Source organism: Pristis pectinata, chromosome 3, assembly GCF_009764475.1.
Source record: "Pristis pectinata isolate sPriPec2 chromosome 3, sPriPec2.1.pri, whole genome shotgun sequence".
NCBI classification, from domain to species: Eukaryota; Metazoa; Chordata; class Chondrichthyes; order Rhinopristiformes; family Pristidae; genus Pristis; species Pristis pectinata.
The window spans coordinates 69,048,522-69,071,045 of record NC_067407.1 but is presented as its reverse complement, the minus strand read 5'-3'; the positions used below and the strand labels follow the sequence as shown (position 1 = coordinate 69,071,045).

General features: G+C 45.3%; 1 protein-coding gene across 2 annotated transcripts in view; it reads right to left on the bottom strand.

Annotated features, from left to right (window-relative positions):
- Nucleotides 1-11,448, bottom strand: part of acat2 (acetyl-CoA acetyltransferase 2) — a 43,182-nt gene extending 31,734 nt beyond the window's left edge. The window contains exon 1 of one of the 2 annotated variants that reach the window (XM_052011394.1): nt 11,374-11,448. In XM_052011394.1, the coding sequence (XP_051867354.1) occupies nt 11,374-11,425 (52 nt within the window). In that variant the 5' untranslated portion in view covers nt 11,426-11,448. The remainder of the gene's footprint in view (nt 1-11,373) is intronic. The other variant, XM_052011396.1, reaches the window with a different exon arrangement.
- Between the last annotated feature and the right edge of the window lie 11,076 nt (nt 11,449-22,524).

Here is a 22,524-nt window from a genome sequence, read left to right as displayed (position 1 = left end):
CAAGTTTGCAGATGACACCACCGTAGTGGGGTGTATCTCAAATAAAGATGAGATGAAGTACAGGAAAGAGAAAGAGCCTGGTGGCATCATGTCATGATTAAAACCTTTCCCTCAATGTCAGCAAACAAAAGAGCTAGCCATTGACTTCAGGAAGCCCATGCCCCTGTATGTAAAAATGGTGCTGGGACAGATGGTTGAGAGCTTTAAGTCCCTTGGTGTAAACATCACCAGTAGCTTGTTCCAGTCCAACCATGTACCATGTAGACACTGTGGTCAAGAAAGTACAGCAGCACCTCTTGTTCCTCAGAAGGCTAAAGACATTTGTCATGTCCCCATTAACACTCACCAATTTTTATATATGTACCATAGAAAGCATCCTTTCTGGAGGCAAGGGATGAGATTGCTGGGACCTTGACCAAGATGGAAGGTGTCATCAGCAGTCCCATCAAGCAGAACTTGCTCACCAGTAAGCGCCCACCAATGCCCAGTTTGGATTTCACTAGGACCAATCAATCCCAGGTCTCATCACAGCCTTGGTTCAGAGACGAGGGGAGTGTGACTGCTTGAATGCAAGGTGCCCTGGTAAAACTAAGGTCAATGAGCCAGCAATTGGAGTCATTGACTCGCACGAAGCAAAATGGTTGTGGATGTCACAGGTCAATCATCTCAGACCCAGGACATCACCGCAGTCCTCAGGACAGTGTTACAGGCCCAACTTGTTTCAGCTGTTTCACCGATGACTTTCCTTCCATCTTAGGGTCAGACGTGAGGATGTTCACTGATATTTGCACTATGTTCAATTTCATTTGCATCTCCTCAGCAAATGAAGCAGCCCATGCCAACATACAGCAGGACCTGGACAACATTCAGGTATGGGCTGATAACTGGCAAAAGACATTCATGCCAGAAGAATGCCATGTAATGACCCCCTCAAACAATGCCACATACCCCTGACATTCAACAACATTACCATTGTTGAGTACACCACTGTCAATATCTGGGGGCCAGCACTGACCAGAAGCTCATGTGAGCCAGCCTTACCCACAAGAGCAGGTCAAATGACTCACCTCCTGACAACTCAAACCTCTCCAACAGTTGCCTACAAGGGACAAGAGCAGTGTGTGATGGAATGCGCTCCATTTGCCTGGATAAGTGCAGCAACAAGAAGCTCAGCACCATCCAATACACCCCATTCATCGCCAATGCACAGTGACTGCAGTGTGTACTATCTACAGAATCCATTGCACTTACTTGCCCATGCTCTTCTGAAAGCATCTCACAAGCCTGCAACTTTTACCAATAATAAGGACAAGGTACATGTCCATGGTACATGGGAACACCACCACTGGTGGTTCCTGCACCAAGGTTCGCACCATCCTTTGACACTGCGTCTAAGTCCTGCTGTTAGTGATAGTGAAGGAACAGTGATATATTTCTAAGTCGGAATGATGTGTGGCTTTGAGAGCAACTTCCAGATGTTGGTGTTCCCATGCTTTTGCTGCCCTTGTCCTTCTAGCTGGTAGAGGTGGTGGGTTTGAAAGGTGTTGTCTAAGGAGCCTTTGAGTTGCTGCAGTGTATCCTGTAGATGGTACACACTGCTGCTTCTGTGCATAGGTGAAGCAAGTGAATGGTTGTGCGTGGAATCAAGTGAGCTGCTATATCCTGTATGGTGTCAAGCTTCTTGAGCATTGAAGCTGCACTCATCCAGGAAAGTGGAGAGTGTTCACATTCCTGACTTGAACCTTGTAGATGGTGGCCTTGGCGAGTTACTCACCAGAGGATTCCTAGCCTCTGACCTGCTCTTGTAGCTACAGGGTGTATATGGCTACTTAATTCAGTTTCTGGTCAATAGTAATCTCCAGGATATTGATAGTGGGGGATTCTGTGATGGTAATTCATTGAAAGTCAGGGGGTGGCAGTTGGATTTTCTCTTGTTGGATATTGTCATCTCTTGGGCAGCGTGAATGTTACTTGTCACCTACCAGCCCAGGCCTGGATATTGTCCAGGTCTTGCTGCATTTGGATGTGGACTGCTTTGTTATCTGAGGAGTTTGAATGGTGTCAAACATTGTGCAAACATCAGTGAACTTCTCTATTTTTGACCTTGATTTAAGGAGCTGAAGATGGTTGGGCCTCGGACACTATCGTGAGGAATGTCTGCAGGGGTGTCCTGTGGCTGAGATGACTGACCTTCAACCACCACAACCATCTTTTATGCTGAGTAGGATTCCAACCAGTGGAGGGTTTCTCCCCCCGCGCCCCCCCCCCCCCCCGATTCCCTTTAACTCCAGTCTATCCAGGGCTCTTTGATACCATTTTCAATCAAGTGCTGCCTTGATGTTAACAGCAGTCACTCTCACTTCACCTCCACAGTTCAACTCTTATGTCTATGCTAGGACCATGAGATTCAGGGTCTCGGCCCAAAATGTCAACAATCCCTTTCTCCCACAGATGCTGCCTGACCCGCTGAGTTCCAGCAGTTTGTCTTTTGCTCCAGGTTCCAGCATCTGTAGCTTGTCTCCAACTCATCCATGAAGGCAGAGGAAGTGGATAGGTTTCTGAATGAACACTTTGTAGCTGCCTTCATACAAGGGAACAACTTCAATGTTCATAGAATCAAATGTACAGCCCAGAAATGGGCCCTTTCGGCCCACCTTGTCCACGCTGACCACATTGCCTATCTCCACTAATCCTATTTGCCTGCATTAAGCCAATATTCCTCTGATCCCTTCCTATCCAAGTACCTGTTCAAACACTTTTTAAACATTGTAATTCTACCTGCCTCCACCACCTCCTCTGGCAGCTTGTTCCATATATTTACCACTGTTTGAAAATTTTACTTCAGATTTCTTTTAAAATTCCCCCCTCTGACAAACCTATTGTATCTAGTTCTAAACTTCTCTGCCCTGGGAAAAAGTCAAACTCCTATCTATGCCCTTCATAGTTTTCTAAACCACTATAAGGTCATTCCTCAGCCTACTATGTTCCAGTGAGAATAAACCCAGCTTATCCAATCTCTCCTTACAACTAGAGCCCTCCATTCCAGGCGATGTCCTGGTGAATCTCTTCGGCACCCTCTCTATTGCTATAAGTGCAGTCTTACCAATATTTTGTACAACTGCAACATGTGCCAACTCTTAATGCCTTTGGTGTATGAAGGCAAGCTTACCAAATGCCTTTTATATTACCATTTCTGCCTGTGTCACCACTTTCAGGGAGCTATGTATTTGTACCACAAGATCTCCCTATACATCAATGCTCCAAAGGTCACTGCCATATGTCCTACCAGAATTTGGAGTGACATGGATCATATACAGGCAGAAGAGATTTTGCTTAATTCTGCATCATGTTCAGCACAGACATTGTGGGCCAAGGGGTCTGTTCATGTGCTGTGCTGTGTTCTATTTTCTAATTTGACTTCCCAAAATGACCTTGCCCATGACTAGATTAAATTCCATCTGTCAGCACTCTACCTACCTTTCCAGTGGATCTGAATCCCACTGTATCCTTCCCTCTTTGCTATCTACAACTGAAGCAATTTATGTGCCATCTTCAAACTTACTAAGACTACATACATCCTTATCCAAATCATTTATCAAACAGGTCCCAGCACCAGTCCCTGTGGTACGCCATTTGTTACAGACCTCCAGTCAGACAAACCATCCAGTCAGACAAGCACTATCCTCTGCCTCCTGTCAGCAAGCCAATTTTGGATCCAGTTCACCAACATACTTCAGATCCCTTAACTTTCTGGACCAACCCATCATACAACTTGGGATAAAGAACAAAAAGCAACAAACTAGCTCAAATGGCATATTCCTGAAGGGTTATGTAGAAACAAAGGGACTATGGTTTACATCTGAAAATCTTTGGTGTGTTGAGAGAGATTGGTTAGCAAACATAAACAGAGGCCCAGAGGATTGTTCAGCCATGATCTTATCAAATGGTAGAGCAGGATTGAAGGGCTGTGTGGCCTTTTCCTGCTCCTAATTAATTTGTAAAAGTACAGAGGTTATGTTGAACCTCTAAAACACAGATTAGGTCCCAAATGGAGTTTTGCATGCAATTCTGCAGGACCTTGTCAAAAGCTTTACTGAAATCCATATTGACAACATCCACCACCCTGCCTTCAATCTTCTTGGTTACCTTCTCAAAAAACTCAGATTTGAGAGATATGATTTCTGCTGTACAAACTCGTGCTGACTCCTAATCAGTCCCTGCCTTTCCTAGTGTACATAAATCCTGTCCCCATGCATCTCTTCCAGTAACTTTCCTACCACTGACACAAGGCTCACCAAGCCTGTAGTTTCCAGGCTTATCTCTACTGCCCTTTCTGAACAAGGGGACAACATTAGCTATCATCTGGTCTGCTGGTACCTGTGGCTAACAACGATGCAAAAATCTCTGTCAGAACCCCAGCAATCTCCTCCCTTGCTTCCCTCAGCATCTTGGGATAGATCCCATCAGGCCCTGGGGATTTATCCACCCTAATGTGCTCCAATATATCTGGCACTTCCTCCATACCAATACAGACACGCTCCAGAATATTAGTGTACCCGTCTTAACTCTGCAGCCTCCATATCCTTCACCATGGTGAATACCGATCAGAAGTCATTAAGTAGAAACAGTGTGAAATACTGGAAGGGATGAACATGGTAAACAATGAAGTATAAGGGGTTTAATTTGAATAAACACAGAACATAGCACAGTATAGCACAGGAACAGGCCCTTCGGTCCATGATACTGTGCTGAACTAATTAAGCTAATGACACCTAATTAAACTAATCCCTCTGCCTGCAGGTGGTCCATATCCCTCCATAAAATACCTGGGTCAGATGAAATAAGTTCTGGGCCATTAAAAAAAACTAAGAGGAGATTGCAGAGGCTCTGATCACAATTTTTCAATCTGTCAGAGGGTTAGAGGGCTGCTAAAATTGTACTATTGTTTAAAAAAGGATGGGGAAACCTCATTCGGCCCAGTGGGCAAATATCCAGAGTCACAGATGCTGCCTGACCTGCTGAGACTGTCTGATGAACGACTGAGTTGTTTGAGATGGTAACGAGGAGGGATGATGAGGACAGTGAGCTGATGCAGTCTACATCCATTTTCACCACACAGCAGAGGGTCAGTGAAAATTTATGGCACAAGAGACCACTGACCAAGCAGGTTTTTATCAGTTGAATAAGCTGTCCAGCCCCATCAGCCCTTCCAACAGTCCACTTTTACCCCTGAGAAACAAAGGACTGCAGATGCTGGAATCTAGATAAAAAAAACATGCTGAAGGAACTCAGGCCAGGCAGCATCTGTGGAGAAAAACATATGGTCAACATTTCAGGTCAGGACCCTGGTCTGTTTTTCTCCACGGATGCTGCCTGGGCTGCTGCGTTCCTCCGGCATCTTGTTTTTGCACACACCTTTAACCGCTGTTCACGGCTCTTCCAATTTATATCATGTATGAGTATTTCTGCTTCTCCCACCCTTTCAGCGGTGACTTCCATTTCTGGTTGTGAACAGTTTTCCTCATTTTTCTAGCCATTTCTTAAAATCTATGCCCCTGGTCTTTGACCACTCTGCTTCCTGCTAATTCTGTCTATGCCCTCATTTTATTTACATCAACTGTCTTCAACTCCCTATTTGTTCCAAGAAGTCAGCCCTAGACCCTCACAACTATAACCCCCAGCACCATCCTCATGAACCTTCTCCACACCCTCTCCTGACTGGAACAGCACTTTTCTCAAGCAGACCGAGTTTAGTTTCCTGTTCTCGCATAACTGCCCTGCTCTTACTCTGTGCCTAAGCCAGTAGCCTTTACATCTTTTTGACCTGTCCTGCTACCTTTAAGGATCTGTGCACATTCACCCCACCTCCCCATTCCTCCACTGCTCACCATCCTCCCATTCACTGCGGATTTGGTGCCTTGTGGCATCTCACCCAATGCATCACCTCCCACTTCTCTGGATTAAATTCCCCACATGACCATTTATAACCTCCTGAAATCAAAAGCTTTCCTCCTCACTGTCAAATTCATGGCCAAGTTGTTCTTTTGTCAGTCTGCATTATTAACCCCTTCATCATTCAGACACCTGCCCTCCACTGAAGTCTCACCTTTGTACTAAGAAGATCCTCTTTTGTATTATGCTGCACTACCATTGTGGTGAAACAGACCTGAGCTCAGAGCTGGGCTGTGTGGGCCATCAGTTCGTGTCTACTGCAACAACCTGTTGCCTCATGGCCTGGCATATCCCTCATACATCAGCATTATGCAGCTGGGGTCAACCCTGGTTCAATGGGGAGTGTAGGTGGACTCGCTGAGAGTCAAGCAATGCCACAGGTCCTGCCACTTATGAATAGTGGTGGACAATTAAATGGCAAATTGGAGGAGGCTCCAAGAACATCCCCATCCCCACTGAAGGCAGGGCCCAGCAGATGAGCACTAATGCCAAGGCTGAAGTGTTAACAGAGGTGCTGAGTGGGTGATCCATCTCAGCATCCTTCCGAGATCCCCACCAACACAAAAGCCAATTCAATGTACTTCACATATCACATAACAGCTGACAGCAGTGGATACAGTTAACACCATGGGTCCAGACAATATTCCAGCTGTATTTCAAAAGGACTGTCCTCCAGAAGCCATTCCCTTAGCCAAGCTGTTTCTGTACAATACTGGAATTTCTGAACACTACAGAAAATTGCCTGGGTATATCCTGTTCACATAAAAGCAAGACAGAGCCAATCAGGCTATTTACTGGAGCAACAAACAATCTGGCTGGGGGAATTCAGTGGGTCGAGCAGCACATCTGGGCATTTGGGGGGGGAGGGGGGAAGAGGAGGAATTGTCAATGTTTTGGGTCAAATCCCTGAATCAGGATTGAGAGTGGAGAGGGAGAACATTGAACTCTCTGGCTCCAGGTGACCTGCTCCCCCTGTCACTTTCTCCTACACATACCCCCAGCCCACCGTCTCTTTCCCCTACACCACATTCTCCATCCACCCATTACACACACACCTCCCACTGGGTCCCCCCCCCCCCCACCTCCCTTATCTGGTTCCATGCTCCACCTTCCTCTCCCATCAGATTCCATCACCTGCAGCCCTTTGTCACCTCCACCAATCACCTCCCAGCCTCTGTCGCCATCTCCACTCTCCCCTTCACCTTTTCATACAGGCTATCTCCTGTTGACTGTCCATTTCCCTCCACAGATACTGCTTAACCTGCTGAGTTTCTTCAGCAGTTTGCTTTTTGTTCTTAAACTGTCTTGAGTTTAAAAGAATTGAGAGGTGATCTCATTGAAACATACAGAATTCTTACAAGGTAGATGTGAAGTTGATGTATCCCCAAGCTGAAGTGTTTAGAACTAGGGGTCACTCACTTGATATCAGGAGTCAGTCATTCAGGACAGAGATGGGATGAAGTTTCTGTGGTTGTTTCTGAAGGCTGTGAATCTTTAAGATTCTTTACACAGGAAGGCTGTGAAGGTTTAGTTAATGTGTATAATCTGACAGACAAGGGGAATTGAGGAACATGGGGTTAGTGTGGGAAGGTGGAAGATCAGCCATGATCTCACTGAATGGCAGAGCAGGCTTGGAGGATCAAGGGCAATCACCAGTGCTTTCACTTCTGATCCCATGGTGAAGTGGAGGTGGAGATGAAACAGCTGAAGATGGTTGGGCCCAGAGATCCCCTGAGTAACTCCTGCATTGATGTCAGATGACTGACCTCTCATCTGAGTGCTTCAATATTTTTATATTCTTACGTACAAGGCAGGGAGTGGGAGCTTGATGGGAAAATTCTCCACCTGCCTGGATGAGTGCAGCTCCAACGATTCTCAAACCCAAAACCATAACAGGAGATGGCTGGTTGATTGTTACTGAACAGTAATAGATTGGTAAAGCTGGAGGTGCAACAAGACCCGTGTCCTTGAGTCCTAGTCACTGAAAGTAAGCATGCACTTGCAGGAAGCAGTTAAGGCAGCAAATATTGTCCTTCACAGGGAGAAAATTTGAGTACAGAATCAGGGGCATCTTGCTGCAGTTGGACAGGACTTTGGTGTATCCCCACCTTGAAGTGGGGTTTTGATCTCCTAATCTGAGGAAGGATGTTCCTGCTTTAATCAAAAAAGTCAACAGTTCCCAGTCAATGGGAATTAGAAGAACAGATATGCAGGGAGATTGTGGAGAATGGCAAGAATAATAGGGTGGTCATAGTGAGGGATGTTAACTTTCCTAACAGACTGGGACTGCCATACTGTTAAGGGTTTAGACAGGGTGGAATTTTTTTTTAAAAAGTGTGTTCAGGAACATTTCCTCAGGCAATATATAGAGGGCACTACTACATAAACTAGTTATGGAAAAGGGACAGAACTCGTCTACAGGTTCAAGTACTAAATTGGGGCAAGGCAAATTTTGACAGTATGAGACAGGAGCTGGCAAAAGTTGACTGGAGTAAGTTGCTTGCAGGCAAAGGGACCATAGGCAACAGGGAGGCTTTTAAAGGTGAGATTGAGAGAACTCAAGGTCTAGATGTTCCCACAGGAGTGAAGGGCAAGGCTGGTAGGAGTATGGAACCCTGGATGAAGGATATGGAGGCCCTGACCACGAAAAAAATGAGGTATGTATCAGGTACAGGCAGCTGGGATCAAGTGAATCCCTAGGGGTTGCAGGAGTGTACTCAAGAAGGAAATCAGAAGGGCAAAAGGAGGGCATGAGATAACTTTGGTAGAGAAGATTAAGGAGAATTCAAATAAATTTTATAAATATATTAAGGGGAAAATAGTAACTACTAGAGAGAGAATAAGGCCCCTCAAGGATTAAAGAGGACTTTTGTTTGGAGCTGCAGGGAATAGGTGAGGTCCCCAATGAATGTTTCTCCTGTTTTTACTGTGGAGAAGGACAATGAAGACTTTAGAACCAGGAAAAGGTAAAGGGGAGATCTTGGGGATAGCCTGCATTACAGTAGAGGGGGTGCTGAACATCTTAAAATGGATGAAGGTAGACAAATTTGCAGGGCCTGACCAGGTATATCCAAGAACAGTGGGAGGCTAGAGAAGAAATTGCAGGAAGCCTGGTGGAGATACTGGCATCGTCGTAAGTGACAGGTGAGTTGCAGGTAGACTGGAGGGTAGCAAATGTTGTGCCTTTATTTAAAAAAGGCTGCAGATAAAAACCTGGGAACTATAGACTAGTAAGTCTAACATCTGTGGTAGGTAAGTTACTGGAAAGGATTCTGAGGGATAAGATATACATGCATCTGGAAAAAACAGGTTAATTAGGGGTAGTTAGCATTGCTTTGTGTGTGGAAGATCATATTTTATGAACTTGACTGAGTTTTTTATGATGTGACCAAAAGGTTGATGAAGGCTGGGTGCTGGACATGGTCTATATGGACTTCAGTAAGGCCTTTGATAAGGTTCCACATGGTAGGCTACTATGGAATCCAGGGAAAGCTATCTAATTGAATACACTATCAGCTTGATGGTGTAAAGCAGAGGGTGACGATGGAAGTTTGTTTCTTGGACTGGAGGCCCATGACTACTGGTGCTGGGCCCATTGCTGTTTGTCACCTATATCAACGATTTAGATGAGAATGTACAAGGCATGGTTAGAAAGTTTGCAGATGACACTAAAATAGGTGGCAGAGTGGACAGTGAGGAAGATTATCAAAAATTACAGGGGGATCTTGATCAGCTGATTAAGTGGGTCAACGATTGGCAAATGGAGTTCAATTCAGATAAGTGCAAGGTTTTGCATTTTGGAAAGTCAAATCAAAGTAGGACTTTCATAGTGAACAGTAGGGCCCTGGCGAGTGTTGTAGAACAGAGGGACCTTGGAGTTCAAGTACATGGTTCACTAAGAATGCAGTCACATTGTAGCCTTCATCAGTCAGGACATTGAAAATAGAAGTTGGGAGGTCACAGTGAGGTTGTACAGTTTTGGTTGCCCTCTTATAGGAGAGACATTATTAATTTGGAAAGAGTGCAAAGAAGTTTTATGAGGATGCTGCTAGGACTTGAGAACCTGAGTGACAGGGAGAGGATGAGCAGGCTAGGATTTTATTCCTTGGAATATAGGAAACTGAGAGGTGATCTTAGAGGTGTATAAAATCATGAGTGGCATAGAGTGGGTGAATGCGCACAGTCTTTTTCCCCAGGGTTGGGGAAATCAAGAACTAGAGGCCATAGGTTTAAGGTGAGAGGGGAGAAATTTAATAGGAACTTGAGGGGCAACTTTTTCACCCAGAGTGTGGCCAGTATATGGAATGAGCTGCCAGAGGAAGTGATTGAGGCATATACAATAACAACTTTTAAAAGGTGTTTGGACAGGTACATAGATGGGAAAGGTTTAGAAGGGGTATGGGCTAAACATGAGCAAATGGGACTTGCTTAGATGGGGATCTTGGTTAGCATGGACTAGTTGAGCCAAATGGCTCAACTAGTCCATGAGTGCAACAAAGGTTTGCTAGACATTCCTGGTATGGCAGGATTGATGTACGAAAAAAGATTGGATTGAAAAGGGCATTATATTTACTAGTTTATAAGAATGGAATGGGGGGGGGGGGATTTTGTAGAATGACAATTCTATCAGGGCTGGACAGATCAGATGCAGGAAGAGTGTTCTTGATGGCTGCAGAGCCCAGGACCAAAGATGAACTACAAGGGACAAGCCACGTAGGACTGAAACAAGAAATTTCTTCACTTGTAGAGTGGTGAACCTGTGGAATTCTATCACAGATGGCCGTGGAAGCCAAATCATTAAATATATCTAAAAATTCGATGGAACAAGGGATATGGGAGAAGGCTGGAACAGGGGACTGAATGTGGATAGCCTGGCCATGATCATATAGAATAGTGGAGAGAGTGGAAGGGCCAAGTAGAGTGGCCCTCCTATTTTCTGTGCTGCATCCAGGGTAAAGCAACCACCTTAATGAGTTCCCATGACAATCTTCACTGCCTGCACCTCGAGTTCCGACTCCAACCTGCACCCATGAGAACCTTCACTACCTGCACCCCGAGTACTCCAACTACATCCTGCCCCGCAGTCCATGAGCTCTGACATGCCTTCCGGATAGGGGCCAGACCTCTGGCCGGCAGGCTCTCCGCCAATCACCGTGCTCCAATTCCCACCCAGCCTATTGGACACAACCAATCCCAGACAGCCGGACGTCTTGTAGCCAATCACAGAGCGGATTGAGAACATACGAGATGTGCCACGGGGTCTGATTGGTTGAAATTACCCTCAGAGCATCGACCACGGGCCTTGGCGAAGCGGCTGAAACGCCGGTCGGGCAACGCAGAACAGCGGCTGGTTCCCTGCCGCCTGCCCGCGGGAGCCGTGGTTCAGCTCCCGCTTCCTCTGCCGACGGTCGGCCTACTCACCGATTGGACTGCGCACGGCCGAAACAATCACCACTGCGTCCTGTTTGTTCATGGTGCTGAAGCCGAGTGGGTGGGGCTGGCGCTGTCCCGCCCCCTACGCTGACCCCGCCCCAGGGTCCGGCCTCCCGGCTGTCCATCACCGGTGGAACCCTGCGCGCTGTGGTGCAGACTCTGGCGCTGGTTGAGGTCACTTCTGAGTTTTTTTACATCACCGAGGTAACATGCTGGGGCGCTGCGTCGCCAATCAAGTCCGCCCCAGCTCTGAACATCCCGGTTGTCCCGATCTTTCTCAATTCCCTTGCACTGTTTCACCTTCAGGTAACTAATGTGGGCAACAACACATCACATCTTCCCCTGCCTATGGCTCAGAACGTGTGGAAATATCGCTCCACCTCAAAGGGAGGTGAAGCAGAGTCTTCCAGTAGTTTAAACGCCGAGTTAGGTTGATACCTGATAAGAAAGAGGTAGTAGCGGGTAGATGGAAATAGGAAGCCGAGACCATAATCTAATCAGCCATGTTTTTCATTGGTGGAGCAGGCTCGAGGGGCCAAGTCACCTACTCCTGTTCCTTACTCATATGTTTGTACACAATATAATAGATATCGTCAATGTAGTGACTGTCTGCACAGGAACTCTGGTGGTCAATCGTTTATTGGTGGTGTTATAGACCCATACAGCGTGGACAGGCTCTTCAGCTCAGAGTCTGCACCAACAAACGAGCGCCCATTTGCACTAATCCTATTGCTTCTATCCAAATACCCATCAATTCTTCCCAAATTCAAGTCAAGTTTATTGTAATGTGCACAAGTACAGTGAGGTACAGGTACAATAAAAAACATGACACTGGCCAGATTCTGCTCTAACTCCATCAAGAAGTTTGGATATGATACCACTGTAGTGGGCTGTATCTCAAATAATGATGAGTTGGGGTACAGGAAGGAGAGCGCTTAGTTGCATGGTGTCATAACAACCTTTCCCTCAATGTCAACAAAACAAAAGAACTGGTCATTGACTTCAGGAAAGGGGGCAGTGTACATGCATCTGTCTACATCAACAGTGCTGAGGTTGAGAGGGTTGAGAGCTTCAAGTTCATAGAACACTACAGCATAGAAAACAGGTCATTTGGCCCTTTTAGTCTGTGCTGAAATGTTATTCCACTAGTCCCATTTACCTGCACCCAGTCCATAACCCTCCAGACCTCTCCTGTCCATGTATCTATCCAATTTATTCTTAAAACTCACGAGTCAGCCTACATTTACTGCATCAGATGGCAGCCCGTTCTATACTCCCACTACTGAGTGAAGAAGTTCCCCCTAAACTTTTCCCCTTTCACCCTAAAACCATGTCCTCTTGTGCTTATCTCTCCTAATCTAGGTGGAAGGAGCCTACTCACATTAACTCTGTCTATACCCCTTAATATACCCAGCAACATTCTAGTAAATCTCCTCTGCACTCTTCCAATCTTACAAATATCCTTCCTATAGTTAGGTGACCAGAATTGCACATAATACTCCAAATTTGGCCTCACCAATGTCTTATACAACCTCACCATAACATCCCAACTCCTATACACAATACCTTGATTTATTGCCTTCTTTACAACCCTGTCTACCTGCGACACCACTTTCAGGGAACTATGTATCTGAACCCCCAGATCCCTTTGTTCCTCTGCACTCCTCAGTGCCCTACCATTTACTGTGTATGTCCTACCTTGATTTGTCCTTCCAAAATGCAACACCTCACACTTGTCTGCATTAAATTCCATCTGCCATTTTCTGGCCCATTCTTCCAGTTGGGTCAGATCCCTCTACAAGCTTTGAAAGCCTTCCTCGCTGTCCACTACACCTCCAATCTTAGTATCATCACCAAACTTGCTGATCCAATTTACCACATCTAGATCATTGATATAGACAACACACAACAATGGTCCCAGCACAGATCCCGGAGGCACACCACCAGTCTGAGAAACAATCAATCATCCACTACCACTGTCTTCTCCCACACAGCCAATTTCAAATCCAGTTTACAACCTTTCCATGGATACCTGGTGTCTGAACCTTCTGAACTAACCTCCCAGGTGGGACCTTGTCAAAGGCCTTACTAAAGTCCATGTAGGCAACATCCACAGCCTTTCCTTCATCTACTTTCTCAGTAACCTCCTCAAAAAACTCTGCAAGGTTCATTAAACATGATCTACCACACACAAAGCTATGCTGACTATTCTTAATCAGCCCTTGGTTGCCCAAATACTTGTATATCCAATCTCTCAGAACACCTTCCAATAATTTGCCCACTACTGATGTCAGGCTCACTGGCCTGTAATTACCTGGTTTACTTTTAATCTTTTTTTTTAAAGCAACAGAAAAGCATGAGCTACCCTCCAGTCCTCTGGCACCGCACCCTTGGCTAAGGACATTTTAAATACATCTGCCAGGGGCCCTGCAATTTTCTACACTAGTCTCTCTTAATGTCCAAGGAAATATATCAGGCCCAGGAATTTATCTACCTTTATTCACTGTAAGGCAGCAAGCACCTCCTCTAATCTCTATATGTTCCATGACACTATTGCCTGTTTCCCTTCCTTCCATATCCACTATGCCAGTTTCCTGAGTAAATACTGATGCAAAAACTGTTTAAAACCTCCCCTATCTCCTAAGGCTCCACACAGACTACCACTTTGATCTTCTAGGGGACTAATTGTGTCCCTGACTATCCTTTTACTCTTCATATACTTCTAGAAACCCTTTGGGTTTACCTTCACGTTATCTGCCAAAGCAACCTCATGTCTTCTTTTTGCCTTCCTGATTTCCTTTAGTATTTTCTTACTTTTTCTATACTCTTCAAGTACCTCATTTGTTCCTAGTTGCCTATACCTGCTATACCCCTCTTTTTCTTAACCAGATCACCAATATCCCTTGAAAAACAAGGTTCCCTATGCTTGTTAACTTTGTCTTTAATCCTGGCAGGAGCATGCAAACTCTGCACTCTCAAAATTTCACCTTTGAAGGCCTTCCACTTACTAAACACATCCTTGCCAGAAAACAACTTATCCCAATCCACTCTTCCTAGATCCTCCCTCATTTCCACAAAATTGGCCTTTCTCCAATTTAGAACCTCAACTCGAGGACCAGTCCTGTCCTTATCCATAAGGAACTTGAAACTAATGACATTATGGTCACTGGACCCAAAATGCTCACCTACACATACTTCTGTCACCTGACCCACCTGGTTCCCTAATAGGAGATCAAGTATTGCATTCTCTCATTGGTACCTCAATATATTGATTTAGAAAAAACTTTCCTGAACACATTTGACAAATTCCAAGCCATCCAGCCCTTTCACAGTGTGGGAGTCCCAGTCAATGTGGAAAGTTAAAATCCCCTACTATTACAACTTTGTTTCTTACATCTGTCTGCTATTTCACTACAGATTTGTTCCTCCAATTCTGACTATTGGGTGGTCCATAATACAACCCTATTAGTGTGGCCACACCTTTCCTATTTCTCAGCACCACCCATATGGCCTCAGTAGACGAGCCCACCAGGCTGACCTGACTATGCACAGCTGTGATATTTTCCCTGACTAGTAATGCCACTCCTCCCCCTTTCATCCCTACCCCCTTATCACATCTGAAACAGAACCCCCAAAACATTAAGCTGCCAATCCTGCATCCAAGTCTCACTAATAGCAATAATGTCATAATACCACATGCCAATCCACACCCCAAGCTCATCTGCCTTACCTACAATACTCCTTGCATTGAAATAGATGCACCCGAGAACATTTCTATCATATACAAACCTTTGATTTCTGTCAATACCTGCAGTCCTCACATGACCTTTTTCCTCCTCCACCTCACTATCTGCTCTAACACTCTGGTTCCCCTCCCCCTGAAAATCTAGTTTAACCCCCCAAGAGCAGCACTAACAAACCTACCCACAAGAATGTTAGTCTCCCTCCAGTTCAGTTGCAAATCATCCTGTTGGAATAGGTCCCACCTTCCCTGGAAGGAAGTCCAATTGTCTAGAAAGCCCTCCCTCCTGCACTAATTCCTTAGCCACATATTTAGGTGCATGATCCTCCTATTTCTAGCCTCACAGCACAGGTAGCAATCCTGAGATTGCAACCTTGGAGGTCCTGTCCTTCAACTTTGCACTTAATTCTCTAAACTCTTTGCAGGACCTCCTCCTCCTCTTTCCTATCCACATCATTGGTCCCCACATGGACCACGACATCTGGCTGCTCATCCTCCCTTGTGAGAATATCAAGAATTCAATACAAGATATCACAGACCCTAGCACCAGGGAGGCAACAGACCATCCAGGATTCTCAATCTCTCCCACAGAACCTCCTATCTGTCCCCCTAACTATTGAATCCCCTATCACTACTGCTCTCTTTTCCCACCTTCCTTTCTGAGCCAAGCGTCCCATCTCAGTGCCAGAGACACGACCACTGCAACTTGTCCCTGGTAGGGCATCCCCACCAGCAGTATCCAAAACACTGTACTTGATGGGAACAGCCACAGGGGTGCTCTGCTCTTTCAGTCTATACCCCTTCCCTTTCCTGACAGTCACCCAGCTACCTACCTCCTGACTTTTAGGGGTGACTATCTCCCTGAAACTCCTCTGTATTTCTGCCTCTCAGATGATCCAGAGTTCATCCAGCTCCAGTTCCCTGACTCAGTTTGTCAGGAGCTGCAACTGGATGCACCTTTTGCAGGTGTAGTCATCAGGGACAAGTGTGCTGTCCCTGACTTCCCACATACTACATGCAGAGCACTCAACTGCCCTAGCTGCTGCTATCACTAAGTTAATTAAATTATTGGAACCTGCCTCCGCCTCCGCCTCCACCACCAAAGCTCCACTCTTACCTGAGCCACTAGCCACTCCTCTTCAGTTACTCCTCCTTATATTTGTCACTGCCAATTACCTCAAGTACACACTCCCTCTGATCAAGCACTCAACACTCTGTTTAACCCTTCAGTTGCCCTCCACTTGTTAAGCTTTTTAAATACACTCACCGTACCTGAAAGGGAACTGCTGCTCCAACAACTGCCGGGCTCCTTCTGTAAAGGAAAAGCCCACGAAACACACAAGTTTTTTAAATACACTCACCATACCTGAAAGGGACTTTCTGCTCCAACGGCTCCCAGGCTCCTTCTGTAAAAGAAAAGCCCACGAAACACAGAAGCTTGTTAAGTACACTCACCGTACCTGAAAGGGAGTGAACATCACCAGTAGCCTGTCCTGGTCAAATCACGTAGATGCCACAGCCAGGAAAGCTTACCAGCGCCTCTACTTCCTCAGGAGGCTAAAGAAATTCATTATGTCCCTTTTGACACTCAGCAACTTTTATCGATGCACCATAGAAAGTATCCTATCTGGATGCATCACGGCTTGGTATGGCAACTGCTCTGCCCAGGACCACAAGAAACTGCAGAGAGTTGTGGATGCAGCCCAGCGCAACACAGAAACCAGCCTCCTGTCCTTGGACACTGTCTTTACTTCTCGCTGCCTTGCTGAAGCAGCCAGCATAATCAAAGACCCCACCCAACTGGGTCAATCTCTCTTCTCTCCTCTTCCATCAGGTAGAAGATACAGGAGCCTGAGGGCTAAGGACAGCTTCTATCCCACTGTGAAAAGACTATTGAACGGTTCCCTTATACGATGAGATGGACTCTGACCTCACGATATACCTTGTTGTGACCTTGCACCTTATTGTCCACCTGCACTGCACTTTCTCTGTAGCTGTGACACTTTACTCTGTATTGTTATTGCTTTTACCTGTACTACCTCAATGCACTCTGTACTAACTCAATGTAACTGCGCTGTGTAATGAATTGACCTGTACGATCGGTATGCAAGACAAGTTTTTCACTGTACTTCGGTAAAAGTGACAATAGTAAACCAATACCAATACCAACTTGCTTTCAGCAGCATGGCAGGCACGTTGGTTCAGGTAGCAGGCAAAGATTTTAGTAAGGCATTTGACAAGGTCCCTCATGGTAGACTCATCCAGAAGATTAAGATGCATGGGATTCACTGCGACTTGGCCATCGGATTCGGAATTGGTTTGCCCATAGAAGACAGAGGGTAGTGTTTGACGGGACTTATACTGGCTGGAGGTCTGTGACTTGTGGTGTTCCATGGAGGTCCATGCTGGGACTCTCTGCTGTTGTGGACAATGACAATAGATGAAAATGTGGATGGGTGGGTTAGTAAGTTTGTAGATGATGCAAAGATTGGTGGTGGTGTGGATAATGTAGAAGATTGCCTAAGGATACAACAGTTGCAGATATGGGCGAAGAAATAGCAGACGGAGTTTAATCTGGCCATATGAAGTGTTGCACTTTGTGAGATTAAATGTAAAGGTACGATTAGTCCAGTCTACATGAAGTTTATCACCTCCCATGTTTACTCAAACTTCTAAATCCTGTTTATGACACACCCGATATCACAACTAGTATTTGGTGATCTTTAAATAACTCTCCCATGTTTTCTGCTCTTAGTTTGACAAATTGATCCAAACTCTACCTCACGATCTGTAAATCCAAGATTACGTCTTTCCTGTTTCTTTTCCTTCAGTTTTATGCGCTTTCACTTCAAATAAAACACATTACTGATACACATATTAGTAATATTAGTTCATTGCTATATACACCAGGGTGCAGTGAAAATCCTTGCTCATGTGAAGCTCACAGAGTAGATAGTATGCATGGCAATAATAAATGCAATGGCGTGTGCAAAACAGTGGAATGGTGTAGAACTGTAATGCAATCTGAAGTAATGCAAAAAGAAATGTGACAATAATGGAAGAGGTAAAGTTAAGAGCCTGAGAACATGGCAGCACCACTGGGAAGGGGATGTGAAAGAGGTGATTGGCCATTTTGGAGTGGCCATAGTGAGAGTAGCCAGTGTTTGAGTGGAAGTGCTGAGGCTTTGGCTTGTGAGGCTTCGGCAAGGGGGTACAGGTGAGGCCAGAAAAGTCTCTCTAACTTTATTTTTTACGCTTAGTGCAGTTGAGATGGCAGTCAAGGCATTGGTGTGCTCCTCCTGCATGGTTTGGGAGATCAGAGAGACTTCCAGAGTCCCTGGTGACTACACCTGTGGGAATTGCACCCAATGCAGCTCCTGGCTGACCATGTTAAGGAGCTGGAGCTGGAATGCTGATTACGGGAACTACAGAAGCTCGCCCTGCTCTCTGCCGTAGGCAAAGGCTATGCTCCCTCTTTCATATGAGACAATGCTCAGCTCTAAGCAAGTTACCAGTGTACATCACAGTAACGGCAGTGGTCCTGGTGCTGAACTCTGTGTGAATGCACTTTTATCTCCCTTCAGTCTAACATCAGCTGCTCCACATAATTTTGTGGTTGCGTCCAGCCTAAGGCTGCTGATAAGATTATTTGTTAATGGAGAGACACACGCTGTATTCTGCTCCCATTATTACTAAATGTACATTCCTTATCTTTGGATTGGGTAGGAATCCTGGCTGATTTCCTTTTCCTGGGTGCCAGTGCTGCAGAGAGCATAAATGGTATTTACCTGCATATATTTCAGCCTTTATTATTTTGGCAAACACTCATAATGTGCATGCACTCCCTGTCCAACTCAAGAAGCCTTTTAGCAGCTGAATCTCTTGGCCTATTTGTTCTCTGAAAAATTATTTTTTTAATAAATCAATAACAGAGTGAAGTCCAAAAAGACTTGGGGAAGTAACAGTGATTTTTAGAGCACAGACAATAATTAGCGTTTGATCATGAGGTGAAACTCTTCATCATTCCCTGGGGATGACCCCAGGAAAATGATGTTGCAGCACTTTCAGTCTCTTTACAATTCAATTCTAAACTTTCCAAAGGAGAAGATTCTAAAGCTGATGTTGGCAGTTTCTTAATGATTTTTTTTAAAGTATGTGTTTTGTAACCATGGTCAACTCATTATTTTCAGTCCTGTAACCCAACAAGGTTTCTAGTGAGGGCAAAGGCCCAATCGCCATCAAGAGCTCCCCCTGCTGTTCCAATTCAAAAAGGGCAAACACCCATCTATCATTCCAAAGAACAGCCTGAAAATGCTTTAAAACATTTGCACCAACCAGTTTAACTGGAAATTCCATCTATGCTTGTTTCATCTATCCAATATACGGGTGCCAGAAATAAGACCACAAAATGCTAGAATCACTGAGCATGTCAGGCAGCATTTGTAGAAAGTGAAACAAAGTTTTGAGTCAATTCTGATAAAAGGTCTGCCTGACCTAAGTGTTTTGTGGAAGTCAGAGGGTTACCAACCATCATAAAATAGAAGATGGCAAATATTTTCAGCTTTAATAGACTTCTGGAGATGGCCATATTCAGGGGTTGATAATGGTCTGTGAAGCCCTCTGGGAATGGAAGAGGAGTGGATGGTGCATAGAATGCGCTGCCTGGGGTGGTGGTGGAGGCTGATACATTGGACAAGTTCAAGAGATTGTTAGATTAGCATATGGAGGAATTCAAGATAGAGGGATATGTGGGAGGAAGGGGTTAGATAGTCTTAGGTGTGGTTTGAAGGGCAGCACAACATGGTGGGCCAAAGGGCCTTTATTGAGCTGTATTGTTCTATGGCACTTAGGATCATCCGGGATGCTGAGAGTATCATAGATGGAAGTTTTAGTGAGGTGGTCACACCTAAGGTACAGGCAGCAGGTGGTTGGGTGACCACCAGGAAAGGTAAGGGGAGTAGGCAGACAGTGCAGGGTTCCCCTCTGACCATTCCCCTCACTAACAGTTACTGTATATCTCTTTGGTTATTGTTGGGAGGGATGACCTTTCAGCAGCTAGCAGCAGCAGCCAGGTCTGTGGCACTGCAACTGGCTCTGAGGTTCAGCAGGAAAGGATGCAGTCAGACAGGACGATAGTGATAGGAGGCTCGATAGTCAGAGGGACAGAGTAGAGATTCTGTGGCCGCAAGAAGGACCCCAGGATGGTGTGTTGCCTCCCTGGTACCAGGGTCGAGGATGTCTCTGAGCGGTTGCAGAACATACTCCAGGGGGAGGGTGAGCAGCCAGGGGTCACTATACACATTGCTACAAATGACACAGGTAGAAAAACAGATGAGGTCCTGTGAAGTGAGTACAGGGAGTTAGGAAAGAGGTTAAAAAGTAGGTCCTCAAGGGTAGTGATCTCTGGACTACTCCCAGTGCCACATGCCAATCAGGGCAGGAATAGAAAGATAGAACAGATGAATGTTGTCTAAGGAGCTGGTGCAGAGGACAAGGATTCAGGTCCTTGGATCACCGGGATCTCTTCTGGGGTAGAGGTAACCTGAACAGGAGAGACAAGTTGTACCTGAACTGGAGGGGGACCAATATCCTGGCTGGGAGATTTGCTAGTGCTACTCAGGAGGGTTTAAACCAGAGTGGCAGGGGGTGGGGCCTGAGTGGTAGAGTGACTGATGAGAAATCAAGGGATAATACTGTAGCCAATGAGAGCAAATTTAGTCAACAGGAAAGACAGGAGCACAGTAAAGGGAGAGGGAAGACCATTGGAATAAATTGCATTGATTTCAATGCAAGAGGCTTGACAGGTAAGTTGGATGAACTCAGGGCGTGGATTGGCTCTGGAGACTGGGATATCATAGCCATAACAGAAACATGGTTGAGGGAAGGGCAGGAATATTGATACACCTGATATCAGCTTCTCCTTTTCAAATTTCAGGTGTATCAATATTTCAGTGGAACAAAGGAAATTACAGTGGCATGAGAGAGGAACTGGCCCAAATTGATTGGAAATGTAAGCTAGTTGGAGGGACGGCAGAGCAGAAATGGATGAAATTTCTACAAGAAATAAGGAAAGAGCAGGACAGATATATTCCAAGAAAAAATAAGGTTATGAATGGAAAAATGGCACAAATGTGGATAATGAGAGAGGTTAAGGCTAAAATAAAAGCAAAAGGGAGGGCATACAAGGAAGCAAAAATTAGTGGGAAAACAGAAGACTGGGAAACTTTTAAAAACTTACAGAAAGAAACTAAGAAGGTCATTAGGAAAGAAAAGATGAATTATGAAAGGAAGTTCGAAGATAATATACAAACGGATACGAAGGTTTTTTTTTAAATATATGAAGAGTAAAAGACACGGGTAGATATAGGACCAATTGAAAACGGTGTGGGAAGGGATTATAATGGATAACAAAGAGATGGCAGAGGAACTAAATGAGTATTTTGCATCAGTCTTCACTGTGGAGGACATCAGCAATATACCTAATAGTCAGGGGTCTCAGGGGATAGAACTGAGTTCAGTCAAGATTAGTAGAGAGAAGGTGCTTGGGAAGCTAAATGGACTAAGGACAGATAAGTCTCCCGGACCGGATGAAGTGCACCCTCGGGTTCTGAAGGAGGTGGCTTTAGAGATTGTGGAGGCGTTGGTGATAGTTTTCTAGGCATCAATAGACTCTGGCATGGTTCCGGAGGACTGGAGGGTCGCAAATGTAGTACCGCTGTATAAGAAAGGTGGGAGGCAGCATAAAGGAAATTACAGACCTATTAATCTGACATTGGTGGTTGGAAAGTTATTGGAGTCAATCCTCAAGGATGAGGTTATGAAATACCTAGAGGTGCATGACAAGATAGGTCCAAGCCAGCATGGTTTCATGAAGGGAAGATCCTGCCTGACCAACCTATTGGAGTTTTTTGAGGAAATCTCAAGTAGGGTGGATAAGGGAGAGGCTGTGGACGCTGTGTATTTGGATTTTCAAAGGGCCTTCGACAAGGTGTCGCACAAGAGGCTGCTTAATAAGATGAGAGCTCATGGAATTACAGGAAGGATATTAGAATGGGTGGAGCATTGGCTGGTAGGCAGAAAGCAAAGGGTGGGAATAAAGGGATCCTGTTCTGGTTGGCTGCCGGTTACCAGTGGTGATCCACAGGGGTCGGTGTTGGGACCGCTTCTTTTTACACCGTATATCGATGATTTAGATTATGGAGTAAATGGTTTTGTGGCTAAGTTTGCAGACGACACCAAGATAGGTGGGGGAGTAGGGAGTATTGAAGGAACAGAAAGATTGCAGAGAGACATAGATAGTTTAGGAGTATGGGCAAAGAAATGGCAGATGAGATTCAATGTTGAGAAATGTGAGTTTGTACACTTTGGAAGAAGAAATAAGCAGGCAGATTATTATT